Consider the following 27,931-nt stretch of genomic DNA (forward strand, 5'->3'; position numbering starts at 1 on the left):
TAACATGAAAACCAGTTGACTGTGTTTGCACTGTGATGGATGTGAAGGACAGATGATTCAGAAGCAGCCTATAGATATCTAGATTATCAGCAGAGAGTTGGCAAGAAAAATGAATGAGTGTTTTCCTAGCAAGCAACCTGTTTCAGCCAATGACTGTCCACTGGCTGTTTGGCCTCTCCTTCAGTCGTAAAAGTCTCTTTTAACCTAACTCGATCCTAAGTTGCATTTACAGTTTTAATATCTTGACTGACAAACAGCCTATTTTGTTGTTTAGGTATCATGACTTGTGCCTCTATGTATCCACGGGAACAGAGAGCAGCGCGGCGAAAGACGCCACAGGAGTGAAAAGAAAACGAGAGGAAATGAAAATCTGAGGAAAGAGGATATCAGGTGAGACAGCGAGGGGACTATCATAACAGCACCTTTTAATAGCAATAAAGTAGTTCAAAGGGAAGCGCTCGAGCATTAACACGCTGTTTCATATTACACACCTCAGGGGTTTCCACCCCCCAGAGTGAGAGTCAGGTTGTTTGAGTCTAAGAGGTCTCGATGTATTCCCCTTTTCTTTCCGTCTTGTCCCCTGTCTTTGTCAGCGTTTATTTCTCTCTGATGGATCCTCTGATGGATTTGCTGCTGGTGATGGGGCTCTGTGGCTTCCAAATGTTTAACCAAGGAGTAAATTGCCGGTTACTTTCTGGCAACTTTCTGATCTCTGTGTCAAGATGGAGTCAGCAGTGTAGAACTGAGAGCAAGAGCCTCTGGCAGAGTCTTTAGAAAGGCTGTGTAGGAAGGGGAAAGGTTGTGTATGTTTGCGTGGGGGTTATGTGTGTGCACTCTCTTCCTACATGTTTGTTATGTTGCTGTCGCTCTGTGGATGTGTGTGTGCCTGTGAGCGTCTGGTTGTGCCAGAGTTGTGTCTGCAGCCGTCTGGCTCTCCATTACGTAAATGATGCACAGCCGCATTTCTCGCTGGGTCTTAGTATAGTCCTCGGTTGCTTGGTTACCGCCTGAGGACACTGCCAACCGCACCAACTGAGCCCCATATGTTGCGTCACCTGCAGTGGCCCTCCATATTTACCAGCCTGTGCTCGAAGACTCTGTTCCTGGATGGTTCAAACTTGTGAGGTCAAATCAGGGCCAAGTAGCCTTAAGGGTTTCCAGCAGTCACTGGGATTGAGGCCAAGTAAATGTGTTGACTGCTGGTCGCACACTCGCAACCGACATGCTTGGTGGAAAGTAACTAAGTATATTTTCTCGACTACTGTAAGTGCGACAAAGACTAAATTCACTTATTTACTGAAATAAACTGCATATTTAGTCATTTATTATGACTTGTCTGTAGTGTTCATAGCAACAGTTAGCTATAGCAGTGGCTCCCAAATGATAACTGCATTATTGCTGCAATATGCAGCTGGTGTTAAAACATAAGCCTGGTGTCAGGAGGACGAATAATGCAGTGGATGTATGTATTTCCCAGTCAGCAGTTCTGTTTTGGCAAAGCTTTGCGGTCAATGGCTGTGTTGCTGCTTTTATTTGACCTTATTAAATAAAAATAAACCTTTACAGTGATAAGAGTCATGATAATGTGTTAGAGAGGCTATTTTGTATGGGCAGGTTTTGGTTTTTGTCTTTAGTTAGTTTGCAGATTCAGATAATTATAAAATATATAATCAAATAAAATCGCCTGGTCAATACAGCCTCATACCTACAGGACTGAATAGGTCAATTGGAAATGCATGCATTTTTAAGCACATTTTTGAGGTGCTTTTATGCTACTTTATACTATACTATACTACTTATACTATTTCACAGCTCTATTTATACATTCTATACAGCATATACTTCTAATCCCACCTCAGTTCCATATGGCTTCTACTTTGAATCTTTGACATTGTGGTACAGTCCGTTTACTTCCATAAAGGATTTGAACACCTCTCTCCTATTGCAGAACCAGATTCATTCAGAGACAGAACGTGCAGCGTGCCCAGGCTTCATTATTTGATAGTTAAGATAATGACGGCATTCAGAGAGCGCTCATTCCCCATAGCCAGCTGGTTCCCACCTACGGCCTACCACGAAAACATAGGGAGTGGGATGCCCACACGATCAAATCACTTGGATGCTGTGACACTAATCACATATTCAACAACAACAACAACAAAAAAAATCACTGCTTTTTATTGTTGGAAGGCAAAATATTATGTTAATCACTGGAAATGTTTAGTCAACTTGATATTGAGTATTAAAATCAGATATTCCTTGTGTATATCTCATTTTAATTGTCAGAAAAGCTCTTTGTTTTTGCAGTGTCTCTGCAGCCTCCCTGTCCCTTTGCTCACTGATTCTCAGTGACAAACGCTAGTCAGTTCACCAAAGAATATGCAGCCCTATCCTGCAGCAAATAACCTCGATAAAGAACAAAGGCAGGACCCTCCTTCAGATGTGCCTTTTCAGGTCTGCCTTGCCTGAGACACACAAAGAGACACATTTGTTGTTTGTTACTGTTTGCTTTTGCAGTCATTATTACTTCCTGAAGTCAATTTCTGCTATTTGCTGTTGTTTCGTCGCAGGTAAAAGAATGCCCTTCAGATGGTTTTGAAGATCAGTGTAGGGGTGTGAGAGTTTATGTGGAAAGGGAACACTAGTTTGCATGTCAACAGATGTGTGCAAATGAATGCATGTCAGCCCACAAAAAGGGTTGGTGCTCTTTGCCTTTTAGCCACCATAATGAATTCCCTGCAATGAATTGGCAGTTCAGTGGAAAATACAGTAAGTGCGTCTGTGAATATTCATCAGCTGTTTGTATATTCTCCGTGTGTGGCTTTCTGTATTATCAGCACCAATGGACTCGCTGCATCCAATTACATTTCTAATAAAGCACCTCAATGGGAAGATTCTCCTTTTCAACAGTGCCTCTCGCTGTTTGTGCATACAGATAATGTGGCCAGTATTTCCTTATTAAAGTATGAATATTGTATTTCGGTAACAAATGAACTCTTAACTGCGATGCACAGATAGCTGTTAGCAGCACTATAGGCCACAGGGGAGAGGAAGTGTTTGAATGGAGCCTCCTTTTTTCTTCTCACACTTGCCTTGAGAGCAAAACATAATTCCATCCTTTGAGTCGGATGAGCAAAGTAAATCTAACGAAATATTCAGCGACTGATTTCTTTCAGGTGTAAATCAACATCAGTAGGTGAAGCCTGAGGATGCTCTCTGAAGCAACACAGCCAATTCTATTAAAGGACTTTCAGATTTTATTAAACGTTTATACAAATTAAGAAGATAATGTTTCACATATCGGGCGGCACGGCGACGCAGCAGGTAGTGCGCGTGCCTCACAGCGCGAAGGTTGCTGGTTCAATCCCCGGACGCAACCCCGAAAGGGATAGGCGGTATAGAAAATGGATGGATGGATGTTTCACATATCACATATAATATCAGCCTTTCTTGCAGGTAACTTAATGCTTGTTGCACATTATTTTTGCCCATTGCTTACTCAGAGCACTCACACAGCACTTCTTTTAGGGATAGCTAGATGCTGTAACTATTAGCTTAACTACTAGCTACTAAAAAACTACTGATGAAGCTAGGCTAATCCTGGCTCTAGCTCCATTTTCAATGCAAAGACATGAGAGTGGCGTCAATCTTTTCACTTATTTCTCATCGAGAAAGCAAATAATCTTCCAAAATGTTAAATTATCCCTTCAAAGCAATGTTCAGAACAAAACACCATCCATCCATCCATCCATCCATCCATCCATCCATCCATCCATCCATCCATCCATCCATCCATCCATCCATCCATCCATCCTAATTATGTCAGACTATTTGGAATTATTATTTGCATAACCCCTATTATTCATTTTTGATTTTCTTTGGGGTATGGTTTTACTACTGGCTTCTGCAATAACCCAATTTTCATCACAGGGACCATTAAAGTTTCATGTAGTCTGATCTAATTTATTGGCATAATAAATTAAATAACTACATAATTTGTGTTGGGTTTCAGGGGACAGTAATATGCTGTATCTGCATATGCTGCCTGGATTTGTGTGCGCTCACTGACGTGCACAAGATCCCATGACCCAATTTATAAAAATCTGGTCATCCTACTTACATGGTATTGAGTGTCGAGGGTGATGGATTTCTTTTCCCAGTTTTGATCTAATCCCACTTCATCCAAAGTAATATTTGCACTGACTTTGTGTCACAACTTCTGCAGCGCTTGCGAAACGCACAAACCCAAATTCCATGTGAGTTTATGGTTTTTTCATTTGCATATTAGATTAAATGGTTGCTTTGATATTGTAGGTTATCTGTTTTGACTCAAATGACCTGACAGGAATGATTTGTAGAATCTGAGTTCTATTTCAGAATAATCTGACCCTAACAATCTGCCGGTGCCTCTCTAGTGTCCTTCTGTGTGTTTTTGTCAACTTTTGTTGTTCCAGGAAATGAGCACATTGACTCTGATGCAAGACGGAAGCTTTCTGACGCAATGATCAAGCACCATTCCTCTTAAATTCATTATAGCAGAAGTTGTTATGGTACTAGATGCCACATTGATGTCCCTCGGGACTGACAGTATTCAGGGTACAACATGTCCAGGGTGTTTTTATTTCCCACAGCAATAAACCTCAAAAGATTCCAAAAACAACATCATCAAACGACTTCAAAACCCGTCAAGCACTTTGCTTGATGCTGTGTGTACTTTGTGGAGGAATCAGATGTGCAATGCTTTGCTTTTTCATCAAATTAAGTGTCTGCAAATCAGTTTAAACCCAGCTATGATCCAGGAAGAATGCTTAGTCAGTAATCAGACTGTAAGTTTGACAGGAGGATTTGTTTTTTTTTCTGATTTAATGTGAAGGCGATAAGACGTATCAATGGGCACAGAAAATGAATTCTAGAAAATCTGCTTCTAATTCACATTGGCCTCATCAATGATCTGGTATAATTGGACACCACGTTCAAGTGAAGGTCCCTTGCAAAAATACACCTGAGGATCTAATTACTGTGCTTTTGTTTGGAAGAAAAGTCCTCAAGTGGGTAAATTCAGGGATAAATTCATTATCATTCTGACAGAAATATTCCTTCTTTTTTTAACTCAAGGACGGAGCATCGCAAAGTAAAATGTGACTATTGTGAGATAGATTCGGCTACCCGTAAGATATTCTCCAGCACGTATTTTCTCTCCTTTATAGCTGTCTCTTTCTTTATCTTCTGCTTTTCTCTCAAGTATCTGATTGCTTTTCCTTCTCCTTCCCTTCCCCTCTACTCTTGCTATAACTACAGGAACCACCATATCTAAAATACTTATCCTTTTGTGCCATTTAAGTGTTCAGAACTTCAACGCATTAATTTCATCAAACCTGGGCAGAGATGTGTCTTTGGTTGACATGGAGGCAGTAAAAGAGATATAACGGAGCCTTGTGTAACGAACCTGAGCAAATTACAACATGCTAAGCACTGTAACAGGCCGGTGGGTGAGTAATGAAGACAGACAGCCTTGATGAAGAAGACCAAAGAGAGCAATACTGACAAGGTGTCTTTCTAATCCTCTCTTAACACCCTCTCTCTCTTTCTTTGTCTCATTGTCGCTCTCTCTCTACTTAATTCCACGCTCCCACAGCAGTGCCAATGCACTGCCATGTTAGCTATTTAGATGTTATGGTTTTCAATAACATTTTATGGAGTTTAGGCATCAGAGGCCTATTTGCAAAATGAACTGATGAGACATCAGTGAGTGTGAGAAGTGCACTGTAATCATGTTAACTTTGGGAGGTTGAAACTCATGGAATGGGTCAATCAATTTGTATTGTACCATAGGGCTTTGTCTCTGGCTACATGAAAACAGATTGGACACATCATATTAACATATGAAACATGCAACAGTCTCAGCTTGGGGAAATATTCAGAAGTGACCTCCCTGAATAATGTTAACAGAGAATATTAAACTTGCTGCTTTGTAAAAGTTGCACTTGACAGGGTCAACAAACTCACTGAACTGTCCAAGTAACTCTGTCATCATGCTATCTTTGAGAAGATTGTAAAAATGACAGCCACATTATACCAGCAGTGCACCGTTCCCTGGTGGATGTTTGATCACTGATTAGGCGAGCTATGGGGTGACAGAAGAAGTGTGTTTGTAAGCTAAGAAGGAAACATGAGCAGGCTGTTAGTTAGTGTGACTGTCTGCCAGTGGCAGAATGATAAAGCTACTTCTTTATGCAAATACAGTTTGAAATATTACAATTTAATTGGTTGTATAAAAATAAATTCTCCATTTAGGAATCTAATACATTCCAACTGCTTAATGTCAAGACAGGGGGTGCAATCATGAAGCCAAAAAATACAAAATGTTGCATAAATTTTTGATTATTTTCTCTAAGGAGATCAAACACAAATCAAAAAACATGTCATTTAATTTCAGTTTATGTGCTTTATTTAATACGTTTGGTGATCATGTAAATAGTGCAGACTTTCCAAAAGAGTCAAATTAAGTGTTCAGGAAGCCTGTAGTTGGTGATGTGCACATGTCCTGTAAATGAGGACACAAGTAGGTCACTTCATCAACATTATAATTTTCGCTCAGGGGCAATTTTGCACCTCACATCAGTAGTTTTCTTCATCTAGCTCTAATGAGCTAATTACTGACGGAGTGCAATGCAGCAATCGTTGACTCACTGTTATATTAAAGTTGGAAAAACTTTTGTTTTCCTTTCAGGTTTGTTTGATTCCAAAAGTAGAAGATATATTGACAGAAGATTAAGTGTTTGACAACATGAAGTGGAAATGACTACAATTTGTGCAGCGTAGTCTGTCATTATCTGGTGCTGTACTCGTCCAGCATTTGGGAGCAGTTGTGTTTTTGTCTGTTTATTTGCATATGGACACGTTACCCTTTGGTCTTGCTGTGCCGTCAAAAATGTTATTTTAAGAGATTAAACTCTCACCTTAGACCGTACAGAACGGTACCGTCGGGGTGCAGTCGGATCATTCTGTTTTTCACTGTGACACCGTGGACAAATGACTTCTTGTCGTTGAGGAAGTAAGTGTCGGGGACCCAGAGCTGGTCAGCCACCCGGTTATCTAAGGTCAGGTTGAGGGGGATCTCAGAGTAGGACAGCCGCTTGTCTCGCCAGGCCTGCTGGAAGTACATTGTCAATGTGTAGTCCTGAGAGTGCACAGAGAGGAAGCAAAGGAGGACAGAGAGGGGAAGGGAGGGAAAGCGGTCGGGAGAGAGATGGATAAAACAGAGGAGATGGAGAGGAAAGACAGAGAGAAGAGAGGGTTACCCCAAAAAGCAGCCATTTTACACAGATGCTCTGTAATACTTCTGCTGCAGGCTCTCAGATTAGACCGGACTAGGCTTCAATATTGGATGACGTTCACTTAAAAGCAAATGGAACAGTAACAGAACAGGCCAAAAAAAGTCAGTACAAAGCAATGGGGAATTGCTTCTTTTCATAGAAACACGAGGTTAAGACAGACAGTGTGAAAGAGTGCGTATGTGTTAGAGAGGGGAAGAGAGACAGATGGTTAGGGTTTGGTGTGTGTGTGTGTGTGTGTGTGTGTGTGTGTGTGTGTGTGTGTGTGTGTGTGTGTGTGTGTGTGTGTGTGTGTGTGTGTGTGTGTGTGTGTGTGTGTGTCAGTTTGGTTCTGTTAATATATGACAAAAATGTGTATAAACTTGCTTGGTTGTGTGTGAGTGAGTGTGAGTGAGTGAGTGAGTGTGTGTGTGTGCGTGCGTGCGTGCGTGCGTGCGTGCGTGTGCGTGTGCATGTGTGTGTGTGTGTGAGACCACATGTTCCAGACAAATGAAAATAACCTCAAGCAATCTAAAGAAATCTGTTTTATAAAATATCTCATATATGCTCTATTTGCTTTGACAGTTTCTGTCTTTCTGGGATTAAGTATTGTTCCTGAATCAGGCTCACAGGGTTGTACTTGCATAACATATTCACCCACTTTCTTCTGTTTGTCTTCCCAACACTAGAGTGGTAGACCATCCTCTCTCATCACATCACAAACATGTAGCCTTTGAGGGACTGTGCATGTCTGCTTTATATAGGAGACTCAGACAACACAGTGTGTTGGACAGACTATTTCTATATTGAAAAGCAATATACACAGCATATGCACTGTATAAGCTCTTCTTTAACAACAGGAGATGTAATTAATTTAAGATTTAAGAAGATGCTTGTCCATGCAACTGTTACTGGGGATAGCCTGTGTGTATTTATTTGACGTACACACCTCATGTTTTACAAGCACTGCAATGTTGCAAACATAGGCACATGTGCATGCCGGTGATGCAATACACATTCCTGACTGTTGGTGGCACTAATGTGCCAAGAAATGTGCCACAAAAAGCAAAGAGTGCAGAACAGGAAGATAGCTAACTCACAAACATGAATGTAAACAACACAGGTTTCAAAACATTCCGAAAATCAGTATTGCAAATATTTTGCTCAAAGGAAGGACATGCATTTGTTCGACCTGAAGTACGTTTTATGAAACAACAAAAGATAGCAACACCTCGTAATACAGGCCAGTAAATTCACTGGGATGCGAAAAAACCTTCAGAGGTTGTCGTTCGTCAGTCACATTAAGAGTAGGATTCAAAAAGCGGCGGAGAGGATTGTGCATATGCCAAACTGGCTGTGAAGCAACACATGATACTTATTATGAGTGCTTGAGCTGCAAGTGGTGTAATAACAAATGTCCTCATACGGAAATGACAGAATAGGTAATTTCCTAATGACCCCCAAAATGACTTATTCGACTATTGAAGAGTACCAGCAACAGGCACATGTACTCATAGAATGGAAGTTACATCCAGTAACTACTAATCTATAGGTAAAGGAACCAAAACTACCAGGTTGAGGAAAAGACCATGGCTTAAAATAGATATTTTCGTTATGTCAATTAAGTTATGTAACTAAGTGAACTTACTTACGTTCAGTACATTACATAAATTTAAATAAGTCAGTCGTGACTCCATTTTCAGACTCTCTGGCCGTTTCTTAATACCAAGTACGCCAAGTTCGGACTTACGAACTTGGCAGTTCGGACTTTGCAAGTTCGACTTGGGAGTACAGTCTCTCCAGGAAGGGAGGACGCAGGACTGTCATTCTGCAATTGGGACAGCAGCGTACTTGATGACGTTAGCAGGACGACACATCTCCGAAAACTTTGGAGCAAATTTTAAACTACGCGCTATCCTGATGAATCGACCACAGATTTTAAGTTTTAACATCCACTTTCTCACATAAAATAATCTTAAAACCGCATTCCGTAATACTAAAACAGCAAACTTTCGAAACTTGTAACTTATAGTTGTGAGTCCTCTCCACCGGCATCGTTGCTACGAAATGCATTCTGGGATACGTGGTTGCCCCAAGTCCGCACAAGTCACCATCCGATGCATCCTCGATTAAGTGGGAGGGGCAAGAACACATCCGGGTATTTGAGTGTACTTGTCGAGATGCGGACTTTTGAATTGGAACAGTACTTGGACTCAGAGTGATGACGTTTCTCAAGTACACAAGAACACAAGTACAGAAAAGAACGCATATTGAGAAACGGCCTCTGTCTCTTTATACTTCGTCACCTGCCGTCCTCCTCTGCTCGATCATAATTATTACAGCCACTAGAGTTTACTGCCTAACAATGAATGGAAATACGGCTCATAATAAGCTGCTTGCACAGACGACCTATGGCTGCTATTAATTTATTCATTTGGGGGTTTTGTTTTTGGAAGAACAGTCTGAATAAGCTATAAACAAATACAGGAAGTTTGATAGCTTCCAGTAAAATTCCCTGATGGGAAATCTAGGACACGATAAAACAGTCAAGCCAGCAGTCAGATGCTCGTGTATCTCACTGAAGTAAGAATCCTACCAATCATCCATGAAAAACTAAGTTAAATAAACTTGCTGTCTCAGGGAACTTTTTGTCATGACTGGTACATCCACTTCCTGGCAAAGAGGCTGAACATGCATTTTTGACTACGCCGTCGGCTACAGATCTGACATCCCACAGCACCTTGGGAACTGGAGGCTTGGATATTGACTGGATGGAGTCAGGGAAACGGGAGCAGCTTTTCTCAGTGAAGCCCTTGTTTGACTTAAATAGGTTTTGTCATGTTTTTGTTTGTGTCTTGTTTGGCTTGGGGTGCTGACAACCATGAGTTTGAGAATTGAGGTTTTCAAAAGACATAAATAGTATAGTGGCAATTCTAGCATTCAGCAATATAATTGGACTTGGAAAGGAAATTGGAAGATTGCAGTAAATCCAGGGAAAAACACTGTATGGGACTGTTGAAACCCCCCACTTTGACAGCCTTTTTTCACATGTGAAAGAAACGCTAGAATGCCTCAGTTAGTCTGGATTGACACAAAATTGAGGCAGTAGGTTCCTACATAAATGGAAATAGCAAAAAAACAACAACAAGAACTTGTAGGCAGTATTTTTTCACTTATAGAATGAACAACAACTATAGAGGTCTAAAATCTGGGCGTCTGGGTCTTCATACTTGCACCACAGGATCCTCGGCTACACGTGCTGCCTTCCCAACACTTCATCCCCGGTCGGTGGTTACGTAATGGCTCACACTCCTCTCTTTCTGCCGTGCACCACAGCACATGTGGCTGAAGAGATGCTTGTTGCTGTGTAGTCCTCCTAAACTATCTCTGCTGCACTCATCAGTACACTCCATCAAACAGGAGGATTTACTGTGATCTATCAAACATCAAGGAGGCTTCTCTTTTCCAGTGGGCACCCACAAACACACAGTGTCTCTTCCTGTCTTATTAGGAATGTGGACATTGAAAATGCCATCCGCAGTCTGCCTCAGTGTGTATATATATTTGCAGTATATATAAATACTAAATCAAGAAACTACACAATGCATTTTGTGCATGTGGGTCTACATAGATGCATGTGTTGTATGGGTGTGTGTTTGTTATGGTTCAGAGATCACAGCCAGGGCCGAACAGGGAAGAAAACAATGCTGCTGTGATTTGCACCTGGCAGTTTGGATGCAATATGTGATATTTCAGTATGCAACATGTCCTTTGCAATACAAAACAGCAGGGAATGGATAACAAGAGTCACGATGTTGTGTAGTACACAGACCATCCTCCTCCAGAAGGTGGCCGTGAAGGTCATCTGTGCAAGCAGTTTACTATGACCCATATTTATGCTTATTATTATGTGGCAACCTCTTGTGGCCATAGTAACTGTAACGGGAGCATAGGAGGAAATCAAGTGACATGCTATAAAGAGCAACAGAGTCTGCATATGGTGGAGGTGAAGTGGATGGATGGGTGACAAAGTCAATGCTGACTTATTTTCGCTTAGGTAAGCTAAAAGGCTAAAAGACTTAGGTTCTGTGTGCATGAGTTTGCATGTTCTCCCCGTGTTCACCTGGGGTATCCTCCACAAAAAACCCCCACTAAAAACATGCAAAATCACCACCTGACCAATGGTGACAAAAAGGAACTGGGTCCCCGGGTGCCGCTGTCGGCTGGCAGCCCACCGCTCCTGGTCTGCTGCGGAGGAAGGACTTACCAGGATGGGTCAAATGCGGAGGAACAATTTCACGAAGCATGGCATGTGCATGTTGTGTTGTGATTAATAAAGTATGTCTTCTTCTTCATACTTACATCATGGACATAACAGAAGTTAAATTACGTAACTTAACTTCCAAAACAAATGTACTTATTTTAACCCAGACCATGAGCTTTCCCTGAACCGAACCAAGCAGTTTTGATGCCTAAACTGCAACTGTTTCACAACTTTAAATAATTTCCCTGGATGTAACTCCAGTTCTACGAGTACAACCCCAATCCCAAAAAGTTGGCACGCTGTGTAAAACATCAATCAAACAGAATATGATAATCTGCTAATGCTTTTTGACAAATACTCAATTGAAAAAGTTTTACACACACACAGCGTCCCAATTTTTTATTTTTATTTTTTTTGCAATCAGTGGTCTCCAGTGGTCATATCTGTTGTTGTGAGAGCCACTGAAAAACGACCTATTCTGTCATTTAGGTATGAGGACATATATCATTTGCAGCCCAAGCACTCATAATAAGTGTTATTTGTAAAAGCCATCAGCCATTCTGCCATATGCACAATCCTCCCCGCCACTTTTTGAATCTGAAGTACTCTTAAGTAGCTGTGAAACATTAAAAAAAAAAAAAAGAAAGAAAGAAAACCTGACAGCTACGGATAAGAAGGTGTTATGTGTCATGGGGCATAATTATTAAACTGAGTGAATGTTTCCATTGTCATCCCTGAGAGCCTATTATTGCAGGCCTATCTACTTGTGGTTTGCCTTGTGGGACAGGCTCTGTGGAGGTGCCACTGTGGCTAGTTTACTGTGAACATAAAGCTCTCCTCAAAGACAGCTATAGTGTGCCTCTCTCTTTCTCCCTCTGTGGGAGGAGGAGGTTGTAAATCACCAGAATAACTGCAGTGTCTGTGTGCATGTAAGTGCAAGGGAGGCTGTCATAACAACAGTCATAATGAGCATCAGTACATAAACTATGTCAGAGAGAGAAAGAGAGAGCGGGAGAGAAATGGAAAGAGGAAGGAACGGAGACTGAGAGTGATACAGGAAGAATGATGTCAAATTTATGAGTGCAGAATATGTTCTGCTGCCAAGATGCCAAGGAGAGGACAATACAAAGTGATCATTATATTCTCACACTCCAAGCTACTACAGAATGTGAGAATCCATTATAACTAATAACTAATATCCACTTCCACAGCACACTGTGCTAATGCTTCTCATTTTGAAGATTTCTTGATAAATACTTTTCTTACAGATCCTGTTAAACACTCAAGATTTTCACTAGAAGTCAGCCAGCCAGTCAATAATCAATCAAACTGTCAGTGATCAGTTTTGTTCCTATCTGCTCCTCTGCTTGTTAAACTTTCAATTCAAACGTATAATTTCTAGAGTTGAAAATCACATTTCTTGTACAGTACAGTTCTAAATTTCTTTCTAAAATACGGCTGATCCTTGCTATAAAACACCTGTCTTTGTTGAGCTGAACACTCCTTAGTTAGAAGTACAGTTAATAGTGCTGTTCAGTGCACTGATACATGCGCAACAGCAACATCATCAAAAGCCTGCGAGGGTGCTCTCCACAGCCGGGGGACAATCTGGTGCTGTAAGATCATTTCTATTCAGTGTGCTAACTCCGCTCACCTGACCCGCTAACACACTGAGAGAGGCACCGTCATTGCCACCCTGCAGTAGCTTGTAGCTATCTGAGCGAGTGAGATGCATATGCAACAGGCCGCAAATATGTTTGATGACATGTATTGAAATAAGTACACTGACCTGCTCATCATCTCGAGTCATCGCACCCCGAGTTATAAACAGATGACAAGACTCGAATAGTTGTAAAGACCAGAATCCCTTCTGATATAAATGCAGGCTGGGCCGAAAATAAGCCTGAAACTGATATTTACACTGTTTGGAAAATGCAGATTGTTGAGCATTAATGAGGAATTTGTTCAATGCTTGGTTGAACTCAGGTCCTCTCTGCTGCTGGCTGATTCTGGATTAAATCAAGTGATGCATCTTGATGAAGCCTGATAAAACTTTCCAGCACTCTTTCTTTATCATTAAAACAAAGTATAGCCTCTTGACTGAGATACACACATTGAATGAGGAAACCAGCTAGTTGAGGAAGGTGTTTTGTTTAACTGGTCAATTATTAGCCAGGTAAAACTTGAATTTCAAATGAACTGAATTTCACCCTGAAACCTCTCTTTCCCAATGATCTGTAAAAAAGCCCAGCCCACACGCTGACTCCCATCCAGATGATGTGTTCCCAAAAGTACCCAGCAAACTTAAAGTTTGTGATTCATTACTGAAAGGGCACATTTTACAGCCCGAGTCGCTGTGTGGGCAGATTTCTCAGACAGAGGCAAAGATTCCAGACAATGCTATATCTACAGTATGCTTGGTCAGTCCGCCCTTCAGGCAGCCAAATTGTGCAAAATCTCATATTGGCATTTCCTGCCATGGATATTACAGTTTGAGTCTGATATGATTTGACTGCCAGGGAGACTCATGAATGCCAAAAGTGTTTGTAAGTAACCATCTGATCTCATCTCTCACATACTTCACATACTTTGTGCTTGTCAAGACTCTGTCTGCACCATAAATTGGCCTTGACTCTATCACTGTATCCACCTGTGTCATTATTTTCTCAGAATTTTAGAAAAACAAAAAAATCCCACTTCCTTGCGTTGTCTTTTCCAAACAGATCAGTGAGAACTTGCAGAAGAAAAAACAAAAACAATCAAAACGAAAAAAGATGCTACAGCTGCCCACTCTGACCTCGTCAATCCCATTCATCCTCCAAGCTGCCCTGTCCACTAACCCCTCACATGTCATCCCACCCCCGCAACACATGGCTTCTCTTGGACTGAGAACAGCATGAAGAACCAACATTAGACATATATTGTTAGACTGCAACGAGCCCCCCACAGACCGAAATGGAAATGGTAGACAAGCAAAGTTAGTCAGCTGGTGAACATAGTGGATCATGCAGCTACTAAAGAAACATATATTTCCCTCAGTAGTTGGTGGAGACCAAAAATGGAGAGTGGATGTCTTGAGCAAATGACCCCAATGACTTACATTCCCACATGGCCAGAAACCCAACTCTGACTGAATGCTAATGCTAAGGTGGGAGCTAGCATTCCAATGGCATTGGAGGCACTGTTCAATCAAACACAAACATTTGTCAAATTGTCTGATGCTGTTATATTTGGGATTAATTGATGAAGCAGAATGGAGACAAACAAAAAAAAGTATAAGGATGATGACAAGGTGGAAGTGAAGCTGAAAGAAAGTGATGGACAGAGGGAGAAAGGCAGGGAGAAGACGATTGAGAAGAAGAACGAGGATAGAGGAAAGAGAGTGGAGGCTTAGGTCTACAGGGAGACAGAAAAGAGTGAGGGATCAGAATGAGGATGACTAAATAGTGAGTACTGGCTATATATCTCTTTCTTCCCACTACCCTTGAAGCCAGTTTTCCATTTGAGAAGTGTGGAATAGTGTGGTGAGTTTGCTGGAAGGGATGGCGGGGGAGGGTTCGGAGGGGGGTAAATGAAAGGCACTGGAAAGCTCAGTGGAGCAGTGATGCAAATTGCTTTTATTCTCACAGCTCTTCACTTCCAGTCTCTGATTTCAGCACCAGCAATGACCTCCCTCTGCTACTTTCTCCCCCCTCTCTTTTATCCTTCTCTCATCTCCCCATCCATTCCCTTTTCCCCTCTTTCATGTTATTTTTTTTTCTATTTCATCTCCCATTTACCCTCATTCCTTTACATGAATCTCCTTCCATCTCCTTTCTCCCTATAGCTCCCACTATCTCTCCTATATTCCCTCTCCATCTAGCCATCTCGGTCTCAGAGGAGTTCCTGTTGCATCTATTTGCATGTGGTAGGAACAGAAAGGGAAGCGGCAACACATAGGAGGTGAGTGTGAATGGCTGAGATCATTACCACTAAACAGACACAGCCGAGGGAGCCGTCTAGAAAACATGACAGGAGTTGGACGAGCCTCTGAGGTGCTAGATGGGTTCTGAGGGGCCCCGAAAAGGATTCAGATTTGAATATCTCCTCCTCAAAGCTCGCCGACATAAAGCTTGGGAGTACTCATCTCTAAAAACAGCATATTTTGCATTCAAGCACAAGGGCTCCCAATCAACCTGCTTAGCAAAAATGGATGGATTGGGTATTTCACATATGCTGGCAAACCATTTGATCTTGAGTAGTTATTCTTTTTGGGAGGAAGACAGGTAAAGCTGAAAGAGGTATATGTTGCTTTAAATGATTTCTATAGTGCGCTGACCTTGGAGAGTGGGCCTGAATCCTCAAACAGCCTTTCCCTGAACCGTCCTCCGCCTCTATCCTCTCTATGTCCGTCTTGCTCTCCCCTCTCCTCCTCTTTGAAACACCTTCAGTTGGGAGGAAATGTGATCCCTCCACCACTCAGCCATATGTCCACACCGCACTCTATCATCCACCTACTTCAGTTCCTCCCAAAAAGCCCTCCAACAACAAGTGGCTTTCAATTTCCTGTCTCACATGGTCCTCACGCCGTCAGCGACAGGGTATGAGGAACCTGGCATAGGGCACAGCATTTCCAAAGAGGCCTAATAATAAACATGCCGATCCCCACAGAGCTGAGTGACATGCAGTATATTCCTCAATCTCTGGAGATCTGCGTCCTGAGTCCTGATCTGAGTCCTTAGGATTCAGCTCTGTATCTGGAACAGCTTGTGCACCACATGTAGTAAATCTGCAACAGGAACGCATACAGGGGCTGCAGCAGGGGTTTCATTTGGCCTGTTTGCTCCAGGATGAAGAATCATGATGTTTTTAACACAGACAGCTAAAGGAAAAATCTAAAAACACATCAAAATAGATATAACAGGAAAATATATCTAAAATATCCATGACAAAATATTACAATGCCTCAAAATATCAGTGAAAATCTGATTACTTGTTTGATAGATTACACAATGCTTCTATGCAAATAATTAATAAATACTCTCTACATTTGTATGTAGATGTGTTTTTGGGCTAATAATGAAAAATGTTGGTACGTTAGTAGAGTGAGTGTATTTTTGTATTCTGCTAAGGACTTGAAATTCCCATAAGGACATTACTCTGATCAAACCTCTTTAACTCAGGACACTTTTAAGACCATTTCCAGTTTATGGCATGTCGGAAAGTAGATGACAAATTTCAATAAAGCCCAGACTCGTTTGTTTACTTGTTCTGTGTCTAACTGCCTTTTCCATTACACCACTCCTCTCCCTCGTTCTCCCAGTGCCTCTTATCCCCCTCTCTGTCTCTCCATCTGTATATATTCCTTTTTCCTTCCATGCTCTCTCATCATTAGCTCTGGCCTGGACATAGCTTTCAAGAGAGCTCGCCGCTGAAGGTGAATCAAATTTAGAAGAACCTCTTTCCTTTTTTCTCAGAGCTCTCCCAAAGCAGAGGTTCACAGCTTTGCCAGTTGGCAGTCGTGCAGCCTAACTGACTACATACAATTTATTGGAGTCGATTGGAGCATCTGCAGGCTCTTTTGTGTCCCCGGAGAGAAGTAGAGTGGAGTGGCAATTTCAGAGAGGGGGACGGTGGGTGGGGGGTTGATGGGGGAGAGAGGAGAGGACACAGATTATTAGGGTGCTTTTGAATCCCACTGGAAGACAAGGTGGAAGTTGATGGAGGTCTCACTCTCACTTGTCATTCACAGGAGTTGAAAGGTTAGCTAGCGACGAGGGGTGTGTGCGTCATCTGTGGTACTTACCGCTTTTCCTACATGAAGAGGTGATGTGGATATTGGGGGCCTTGATATATATATATATATGTGTGTGTGTGTGTGTGTGTGTGTGTGTTTGAGTTATATTACAGCTGAAGATGTGCAGTTGTACACCTGTTTTACACCAAATTTCTGCATTTCTGCTGCTGCTAAAACTCTGGACAGCTGTCCTTTAACTACCCCACATTCTCAAAACACATACAAATACACTGATCCACTAGACATGTCCCACACCTCATGTATTATGGAGGTCTGGGGAACTGAGGAAGAAGCTGATTGCTATTCAAACAGAGTGCCCAGAAGCACACACCACATCTACACATTGTCAACAATGAGATAATGCAATACATGCATTATGTCGATCGATGGCAGGCATCGAGGCTGAGTGAGTGCAGAAAACTGGTTATCAACCTACATCTGAGCCACAAATCCAGTTTATGCATGTGTGTCTGTGTGCATGTCTTTGCTTTCCCAGCACAGAGTTGTGTGAGTTCAGATTTGATGGCCTGCATACAGTATCTCCTTCAGCAAGGACACCCTTGAAGAAGCAATATCTCCTCACAGTTGGACTGACCTACAAGAGACACAGGGGTGCTTTAGGAGGGTGTCAGCTTCAGAATGTGTGAGTGTGTGTGTGTGTGTGTGTGTGTGTGTGTGTGTGTGTGTGTGTGTGTGTGTGTGTGTGTGTGTGTGTGTGTGTGTGTGTATCTGTGCAGCCATGTATTGCTCACGTTGTGGGGACATTAATTGTGGGGACTCGCCATACTTGTGGGGACAAAATGCAAGTCCCCATAATGAAAATAATTCAATTTAAGGGTGAAGACTTGCTTAAAGGTTAAGGTTAGGGTAAGAGTCAGGGTTAGGCAAGTGGCGGTTATGGTGGAAACCTAACCTGTGCATGTGTGTGTGTTATTCAAGATGTGGGGACATACAAATTTTGGGGACTCATCTTCCTTATGGGGGCAAAACACAAGTCCCCATAAAGCAAATCATGAAACTTCAGGGTTAAGACTTGGGTAAAGGTTAGGTTTAGGTTTAGAGGTTACGGTTATGGTTAGGGTTAGTCTTTCGGAAATTAATGTAAGTCAATGTGTGTGAGTGTGTGTGCTGGAGTGTGTGTCAATGACATAGCTACAAGGATACTGATACAGATATAGCAATGTGGAACGCAATCCAATCCATCTTCAGAGCACTATCTACCAAAAGCACAAAAAAAAAACATGTGAGGGGCATAAAAGGGCTCGTTTGATGTGGAGCCATTCTTCAATAAAAGCTAACATTGTTTTGTTTTTTTGTTCTGTGAGGGTGTGCTGAGAGGAACAGGTGTGATACAATCAGTTACAAGAAGTTTCTAGAATAACTAATCCTAATGAAGAGCTAACATGGAGGTCTATGGAATATCCTGAAGAAATGGGTCACTTTTCAGCTTTTTAAACACCAAAAATGATTCACATTTACCTCCCCTCTGTTGGAGATTTGGCAGAAGTTTGCATTTATTTGCATAATGATGTAATATTTTCGTTATTTTGTCCTACCTCAAAGACAAGGCCCTTCTGACTTTGTTCAGTTTGTTTTACCTCAACACATGTTAAACAGCCTGATAACGTTCATGAGAGAGAGAGAGACGCTGACATTTGGTTCACTACATGCAACAACGAATAATAATAACTTGATGTGAGCATCAAGAAGCTTTAATACCCGCAGCACTCTGGAATGAAAGTGCATCTCGCACAAACCCGCATACAGCGTGGTCAACACTAATCCTAACAATGTTATTTGTTTTTCCAGGGAGTTGTTCCTCTCCTCAGCTCACCCTATCTGACCTCTTTAACTGGTGAGAGAGATCAAGATTCCAGACTTGTTCTTTATTTCACTGCCATTGGCAACAGCAAAAAAAAAAAAAAAAAAAGTAGGGTTAAGAAAAAGAAAAATCTCCAATCCCAATTTCACTGGCAGTGTTTTCACAAAAATCTATCAGTAACAAAAAGTCCTTTTTGTATTCCTTATTTAAAGTTTGATATTGATTAAATGCAGGGCTGCACTACTTCCTCCTGCCATCTCTCCCTCTACTTACCAGGCAATAAAACACTTAATAGTACAATACCAAAAGACACATACAGAACACATACAGAATATACCAATACAAAAGGCTAGACACACATTGCTTGCATGCATTCTCCATGACTGAGATGCCCAAGTGGGAGAAATTTCAGTAACTGGAAGGAAAGCATTTCCAAACGCTTACATGCCTGACTAACCTCTCATCCAGGTTTTCTTTTATCTTTTCCTTGAGTACACTCCCACAGCTGACAATATAAGGCTGAATAATTAAAAACGCTGGAAACTATTTCAGGCTTCATCTTCAACGTAAGTGCTGATGTAAAACTCCATTTAAAAGCACAACAGACAACAGCAGCACTTGTTCTCAGCATCATTTCCCCGAATGTACCATTTCCTGGAATCAAAAGAGAGAGGGAACTACAAAGGAAGCTCGAAGCTACAGTAAGACTCTGAGCAACGAGGCTGTGAAGACAATGAGTTTGTTATTTTTCTGTTTTTGCATTGAAGTGCATATTATAAATTGCACTAACTACTGTATACTTTAGAAAAAATAAAGCAGACAAGTGAAAAAAGAGAAGCAAAAGTATCACTCGAACGAAGAACAACTGCTTCATTATCCTTCTCGACGCCATCCCATTATCAACTCTCAGTGTCATGTTCAGCTGCTGTGAAAAGCAATCCACACCCGCCGTCTCTCCTGTTCGGCCATTATCAACTCCTTGTGTTTTGACAGGCTGTGATGAAGCAGAGTCTAGTCTTGTGCCCCACTGACAACTTGCAGCATGAGCTTCCACGCGCTGAGAAATCTGCGTGCTAGTGTCAGACGTGAGTCAAACCACAATGACCCACAAGACCAATTATAAGGCTTTGAAGACAAGACAGAACAGCAGTACCTTGTGTGTAAATCTATTCAGCTTAGAACCCCCCCCCCCCAAAAAAAATCAATATGTATACTTCAAAAACACATTAGTCTTACGCATATCAAATGCAAAGACCTTTCAAAATTCTTTTTTTTTTTTGTCTCAACCTCACAAAACTGAGCTTTTTTAAAACTGTTGTTGATACCTCATATAACACTGTAGAAAGCTCCCTTTACGAAAACATCTTTAATTCAGCTTGTAAGAGTGTAATGTTTCGAGCCCAGTTGCAGCAAAACCACAAGTCCTTGTGAAACAGACACTGGAGCATTAACACGCCTCTAAATCTCTCTGTGATTGCTTATTTGTTCTGTCACTATAGCCCTTCAAACAGGTGTTTATGCCATGACTGCATGCATATAAAACAGTGATGTGATTAAGACTCTCAACGCAGCAGACCATGGAATCAAATCACTATTAAATCGCTTCTTAATACTCGTACAGTTGTCTGACAAAGGCACCAGAGAGACATGTCAATGGCAACACCTTTGTTGTTTAATCGCTTATATTGAAACACAAAGTAAGTCATCATCAAGAGAGTTGAAGGCAACCAAGTAGAGTCCTCCCACCTGAGACCAAATGAATGAAGAGATTTTAGAGATACAAACAGATAACCATCTGACAGATTCACTCAAACTGGGAACTATCATATTTACACTTTTGGAATCAAAGGAAGTAACTCTTTGTAGTGACATCAGTATCTTTGACATCAATGCAAGATAAATGTCCGTCAATCCACTTTGAAACCACATAAAAGAGATGCTCCTCATAACCTCAGCTCTTCTTCTCATAATCATCTGATTTAGGCATTTTCTGTCATATCAAATGTAATCCCGGTGATTGTTTTACAATGCAAACAGGAACTGCCAGTCGCCAAAGCTGCATGATTTTTTATCGTGCTGATTTGTCCGATTGTAAATTAACATAATGCACAAAAAAAAAGTTCGCTCACAACAACTTTGGAGTTTTGCTGTGCAGTGGAGGATAAAGTTTGACTGATGTTGTTGCCCAGGTGTTGCCTTCACCTCATGGCCCTTGAATTATTGAAGCCTGACACTTTGCACGACATGACAGCTGACAGAAAGATGACAAACTGAAGTCAGGGATGCTCTTAAAAGCACATGCAAAATAACAAAAAAAGTCAAAACTTCACATTGTGTGGGCCTCCTGTCATAGCATGCACAACCTCCAGTTTAGGTGCTTATTATTTTCGATTATGTGGTGCGGCCCTGTGAGCTGTAATGGCAAATACTTACCTTATTTCACAGTGACACAGTTTTTATTTAGACTCATTTCTTGTCTTTTTTGAGTAAAGCCGAATATGTGGAGCACAGAATAAACATACAGATAGTCGGTCTTTGTAACACCTTACACTTGACCTCAAGCGGTTTGTTGTTTGACAACAGACACTAAACCAAATACATGTTCCTGCATACACACACACATGTTTTTGACCTCTGTTAGGTCACTGCAGATGGATGAGCTGAAATGAAGCAATCTCGCTCTACTCACACTTTATGGGATATCATACTGAGTGTGTCAGTCTGAACATGTTACCTTGATTAACAATCTAAAAATAGGTCCCACACAATGATGAGTGTTATCCCCACTACACAACACAGAGCAGACTCACTCGAGGCAGGAGTGGTGCGATGCTAAAATGTGTTCGGAAAATTGGAGTTCATGAAAAACTGATCGTTGAAGTAAAACATCAATAGTCAATTATTGTCAAAGCTGAAAAGAAACAACGCTGACCCCTCATTCACCTCCTCATCCCGACCTTTTATTCATTTCTCTGTCACTTATCTCTCGGTACAGCACAGCATTTCTATTGAAATAATAGATTCAGAGGTGGTCTGATCTTTGTGAACTTTAGAGTTGGTTGACTACAATTCCCTCCACAATGACACAGAGACATGCTACACTTTGAAGTTGTCATCCTCAGAGACGTGTGTGCACGACAAACTGTCAGTGTCAGAAATAACACAGCACTTTTAATACATAAATAAATACCTGGCCCAGAGCCATATCAGCTTCAACGACTGATAAAATACTCCAGTCAACAAAGCCAAATAGTTGTCAGGGAGCATTTAACACTGATTAACACTGTCAATTGTGCTGTTTTCATAGACACTGAGCTTTTGTTTTAAAGGATTTAGTCATTTTGGGCGTTCTAAGTTCAAAGCACTCAGTTGCCACGTTTGTCTGCTTCCTTAATTCATTTCCATACCTGCCTGCTTGCCTCACATCACGTAAGATATCAGAGTCAGTGATGAAAAATTAACGATAAAGCAAACTCTGTCTGCTCTGTTTGAAACAAAGAATTAGGATGCAAATACGCCTGCAAATGATTGATATGGTCTGACTGCGATCACATCACGATGATTCAGTCAGTCAGTTCAGCTTGAGGATTCAGACATGTGAACACCTCTACTTCAATCAAACTCATGGGCTCAAACTTATGTCACATGCAGTCACAGCAAATTAGTTTATAGACCACAGAACATGAAAGTGATTCATTTGGACCATTTCTGTTCATCTGTTAAATCACCTCAAACCAATGACTGTAAATAAAGAAGGACGATGTCTCCACTTCCTCCCACTTTACAAAAAATATTAATACTAATTATAATAAAAAAATAGCAATGGACTCCATTCATATAGCCCTTTTTCATGTTAGCCAAAATATTCTGGATATTGGTGCTGCTATGTTGCGCTGGTGACGTCTTTTGGTGCCCTTTTCACAACATCAAATAACGAATTAAAACCAAACTGATCAGGAACATAAATCAGCATGATAAGAACTACTTACTGTAAAGGACAGAAAACATCTACGGGCAAAATTTATTTGACATGGAGCTTGATTTTTAGTTTGACCCATTGGCTAACATGGAGGGAGCTGGGTTCATGACCTATACTGCAGTCAGACACCAGGGGGCAATCAAGGAGTTTTGGCTTCACTTTTAAGGAGCTGACTTGTTGCCCATTTTTATATACAGCCATTGCCCCAAACAGCCAGTGCACCTCATCAACTGCACAGATGTTAGCTGTAAACTTGCGAGCAAAGGATGCACCAATTGTGTGTGTAGGATTGTGCGTGTGCCTTTTTGTCCTGCCGTTCTAATCTCTGGAGCAGATTCATACATGTAAGTTTTCAAGCTGAAACATTTTCAACTTGCACGGGCACATCTGTGCTTCAATTCGTGCCACCCTGGGTGCATTTGCATGCGCTGGTGTCTTTGTTTGTATGCAGCAATGATCGCATAAAAGCTCTAGTTTCCCCTCGTTTAATTGTTGTTGTCCTCGGTCATTCGTGTACTATGCAGGACGGTTGGCTCTTGGATTTTAGCATACATTTCCCTTAGATTACATGGTAAAGCAGCTCAACGCAATTAGCTTTTTCCTACTGATGTTCCTCATGTGCGAGTTCAAATGAAGTTCAGCAAGTGTGACTGGTACTGTTTTCACCACAGCAAATCAACCAAAACTGGTGAGTGTGAGCAGTAGCGCACACACACACACACACACACACACACACACACACACACACACACACACACACACACACACACACACACACACACACACACACACACACACACAAATAGAGCAGTGGGGCCAGTGAACTGAAAGATGCCTCCTGAAATGGTAGGCCAGCCGATTAACCCACTTTGATTTGTAACTCTGTCTAATCCCCCCTGCAGCAGGGCCCCAGCCTTGTGTCATGAACAAACAGGGAAGAGAATCCGAAAAGCGAGAGACCAGAGAGTGTGAGGGATGAGCAGCAGAAGAGAGCAACATCAGCTTGACACGGGACAGGTGTGGAAATTACCGCCCTGCACCGAGCGAATGGCACAACGGCAATATGCTGTCAATTTCCCACACTCTGCCCATCAAATAGACAACAAGATGCTGCCGTTTAACAGACCTACAGCTGCAGGGAATGGCCTGTTCTCTGATGGCTAAACATGCACCCCATCATTCACTGTCACAGGCAACCGTGAATCAGCTAACTAGTGAGCTTGTTTAACCTAAGGGAATTGATTACATGCGTTCCTTCCCCTGACATTTAGAGCTGTGTTACTAATTGTACAATGAGCAGTGTCTGTAACATTAACACCAATCTAAGCAGCACATCTGTATGACAGTGTGTGTGCATGCAGGGGCATAAGGCAAAACTGTGGACCCTGCACAGATGCATTCTCTATCTGCCCCTTCCTACATCCAGAGCTATTCACTCTAGCATCTTTGCGGGCCCTCTTCATATGAGGGACCTGCATATTTAGTCCCATTTCCTCCCAGGCATACACTCCTGTGTGCATGTGTGTGTGTGTGTGTCTACTGTGATGGGCGCATGTCACTCCATTTATGAATGTTAGATTTTGCAGATGGTGCTCAAAAGTGACCCAAATTTGTGTAGCGTCACAAGACTCAAAAAAGCAGTTGACCCTGATCAAACACGAATTACTTCACACACAACAAAGTGTTGCTGCTGGGTTCTTGGTATGACTTAATGCAGTCAGCTTTAAAAGTTATAGAGAGCTTGTTTGTAAAAGAGAACTGAGATAACACATTTTCTACACAACAAAGGAGTGAGCACACAACCACATCATAGCTTGTCAGTTATTTAATTGCTTTCCCCCATGTTTTCTATATGATTCCTTTTACAGGAGAGATCTCACATGGGTGCTAAATTAAGCCACAGCTCTGTCAGGCTATACTTAGGCAAAGCAGTGCTTTGAGAAAAATGCTAACATGAACGAAAATAACACGTTAGCAGGTAGTATTTACTGTGTTCACCATGTTAGTTTAGCGTGTTAGCATGCAACCATTTGCTAATTAGCACTAAACACAAAGCTGAGGCTGATGGGAATGTCATGAAAACATGTATAAATATGAAAATATAAGAAAGGGAGTGTGGTACAGCTGCACACTGTTCTGGAACATGGAGGAAAAGTCCATTTAAAGAGTATTCACAGAATGAAAAGCCAAAGTTTGGGCAGCCGCAGGAACCTGTTGTATAGACTACTGATAAGATTTAAAAAGAGATATCTGCAGCGCGAACTGAATTAATGGTGGTCTAACGCTTCAGTCACCATTTACCCACACATCTTTGTACACACAGCTTAAGAGATTTTGACTGCACAAAAACCTGTGGTAATCTTGTCATGGCGACAGCTGCTCCGTCTACCTCTCCGCCCTCCGTTGCCTCGAGTTCCTCTCACTATTCCCTCTTTCAGAGGCTCCGTTCCTCACCTGAGTATCAGCTGTTGCTCTCAAGTTTTCCCCATCCTGCTCAATACCCAACTCAGTCACCTGCTCACCCAGTAGCCATGGTAATTAGCTCCACTATGTACAGAGGATAGCTCACAGTTAGCCTCTGCCAGATTGTCTATGTTGTCATGTTGCTTTACTGTTCCAGCCTTCATTCTGTTTTCCCTGTCTGTATCTGTTTATACATGGCCATCTGGCTGGCTTTTAATTTAACGCCTATCACCCTTAGTATTTTGGATTTGTTTGTCATATCGGATTGACTTTGTTTCCAACTGTTAGTCCACACATTGCCCAAGTAAACACTTGACTATCTCCAGAGTTTTGGGTTCCATCTCTGCCATCCCGTGTTGGAATTATTTAGTAATTTCTGTGTGTTGATTTTTGTCCTGTATTTGTGTCGGGATAATTATTTCGGTATTACTTTAGTATCCCTTATTTACATTAGACAGAGTGTTAATACTAACTTATTGATAAATCTGGGTTGATCATCATTGCTTCAGGGAAATATGCCAATATGTATGGATATTTGTTTTAAAGGATACGGTAAAACCTTCTTGGTTTTGACATATCCCTGTTCTGGCACTCAGCCCCAAGCCCCTTCATTCCTGTAGTGAAGGAATAAAGGAGTTTTTAACAAGAGTAAGCAATTTCATAAATCAGCTGGGCCCTATAATTTTCTTTATTTTTTAACAAATGTCACTCAAATTGGAGTGAAGTGCATTTGTTGGGGGCTATTTTCAGTTGCTGATTAATACAAATGTGGCACCTTAGGGAGTACTTATGGCAGCAGTGTACTGTATGTGGGATCTACTTAAAACTGCAGTACTCAAGTTCATTGTGATGAATAAGTGCACCTGGATCGGTTCATTTAGTCATTTCTGAACAACAATGGAGGAATTAGTGAGGCCTCCAATGTTATGGCTGCAGGATATGAACTATAGACAGTACTACATTTGAGCAGCTCTCAGTCCTGCAGAGCCACGTATAGTCTTGCTTTGAGGCTGAAGCATCATTCTTGTCCGTCATTCTCTCTTTTTTTTTTAATTGATGAGGGGCTGTCAAGCACACACAACAAAATACCAGATGTTACAGCTGAGCCCACGCCAAGAGCAATGACTACTGTTGCTTTGAGTTATCAGGAATCCAGCGATGGAGACAGGTGCTCACACTGATCGCAAGTGTAACGTTCAGTTCCCCCGCATATGAGGGGAGGGATAAAATATCACTTTGTTGTCGCTTCTGAATTTATTTATCCAATGTTTGTTTTTCCTCTCCCTCACCCCTCATATAAAGCGTGGGGGGAAAAACTTCTTATTTCCTTCCTTATTTTAACCTCATGATCACTATCATCATCAGAGCAACACAACCACCATCATTTACATTAAGTTAATTGGTTCTGCTAATGAGTAAACACCTACCCATATTGTCACTGATCACATAAAAATCCTATTCTCAGTATACAAACAGCCCACTTAATGTCTGTCCTTTTACGTTCAAGTGGCACACGGGTGTAATCTAAATGGATTACAAAAAGTAATCGTTGGAGCATGGGGTGTTTCAGCACTCCACTCACACAATTCATCCACTCCTCCTTCACTCCCTCCACCATCCCTGGTGACTCCTCTGCACAAGCCCGCTGTATTTTTGGCATTCGTATGTGAGGTATACAGCTTCTGTATGTGCATGTTTCATGTTTTTCTGCTGAATCTGTTGCCTCCAAGTCTTCAGGTGGGAAAAAGGAAACCAGGTGGGAGAGACATGGCATAATGAAAGGGTTATAAAAATTAAACAAAGCTGGAATTAGAGATGATTGATCAAATCTGTACACAGGACGGTGGTGAGTTGAGGGGAAGGAGTTAAACTGGCAGCATTTGATTAATTTACCTAACCTACCAAACACACTGTACAGTATGACATTCATGGTAGAATTGCCATATAAGGAGGGAGGTCCTTTGTTGTCCAGAAACGTGCTTCCATTCATATGAAACATTATAGGAAGGTACTATTACTATACAGTGGTCCAGCAGTACTTCCTGGATATGGGCAAATTGGAGTGGATCTGATCATGGGGTTACTGAGGTGAAGCATTGGCTAAAAGCAACACATCATTGCTTTGGATTCATGGCCCAGATTTACTATTTTGGCTCAGTCTCATTGCTCCCATCTACCCTTTTTCCAGCAGCAGCAGCAGCTGTTTTCAGCAAAAAAAAGCTCAGATAAACCCACCATAATACCACCTGCCCAGCACCAAACTGCAAACAGACAAAGGAAATGACTACCTGGTGAACACAGTCGAGCATTTAGC

At 41.6% G+C, this 27,931-nt stretch overlaps 1 protein-coding gene across 1 annotated transcript in view; it reads right to left on the reverse strand.

Annotated features, from left to right (window-relative positions):
• Window positions 1–27,931, reverse strand: part of LOC139344579 (gamma-aminobutyric acid receptor subunit beta-2) — a 60,555-nt gene that overhangs the window by 25,137 nt on the left and 7,487 nt on the right. The window contains exon 4 of the mRNA XM_070982866.1: window positions 6,960–7,180. Coding sequence (XP_070838967.1) covers window positions 6,960–7,180 — 221 coding nt within the window. The remainder of the gene's footprint in view (window positions 1–6,959; window positions 7,181–27,931) is intronic.

Source organism: Chaetodon trifascialis, chromosome 16 (assembly GCF_039877785.1).
Source record: "Chaetodon trifascialis isolate fChaTrf1 chromosome 16, fChaTrf1.hap1, whole genome shotgun sequence".
NCBI classification, from domain to species: Eukaryota; Metazoa; Chordata; class Actinopteri; order Chaetodontiformes; family Chaetodontidae; genus Chaetodon; species Chaetodon trifascialis.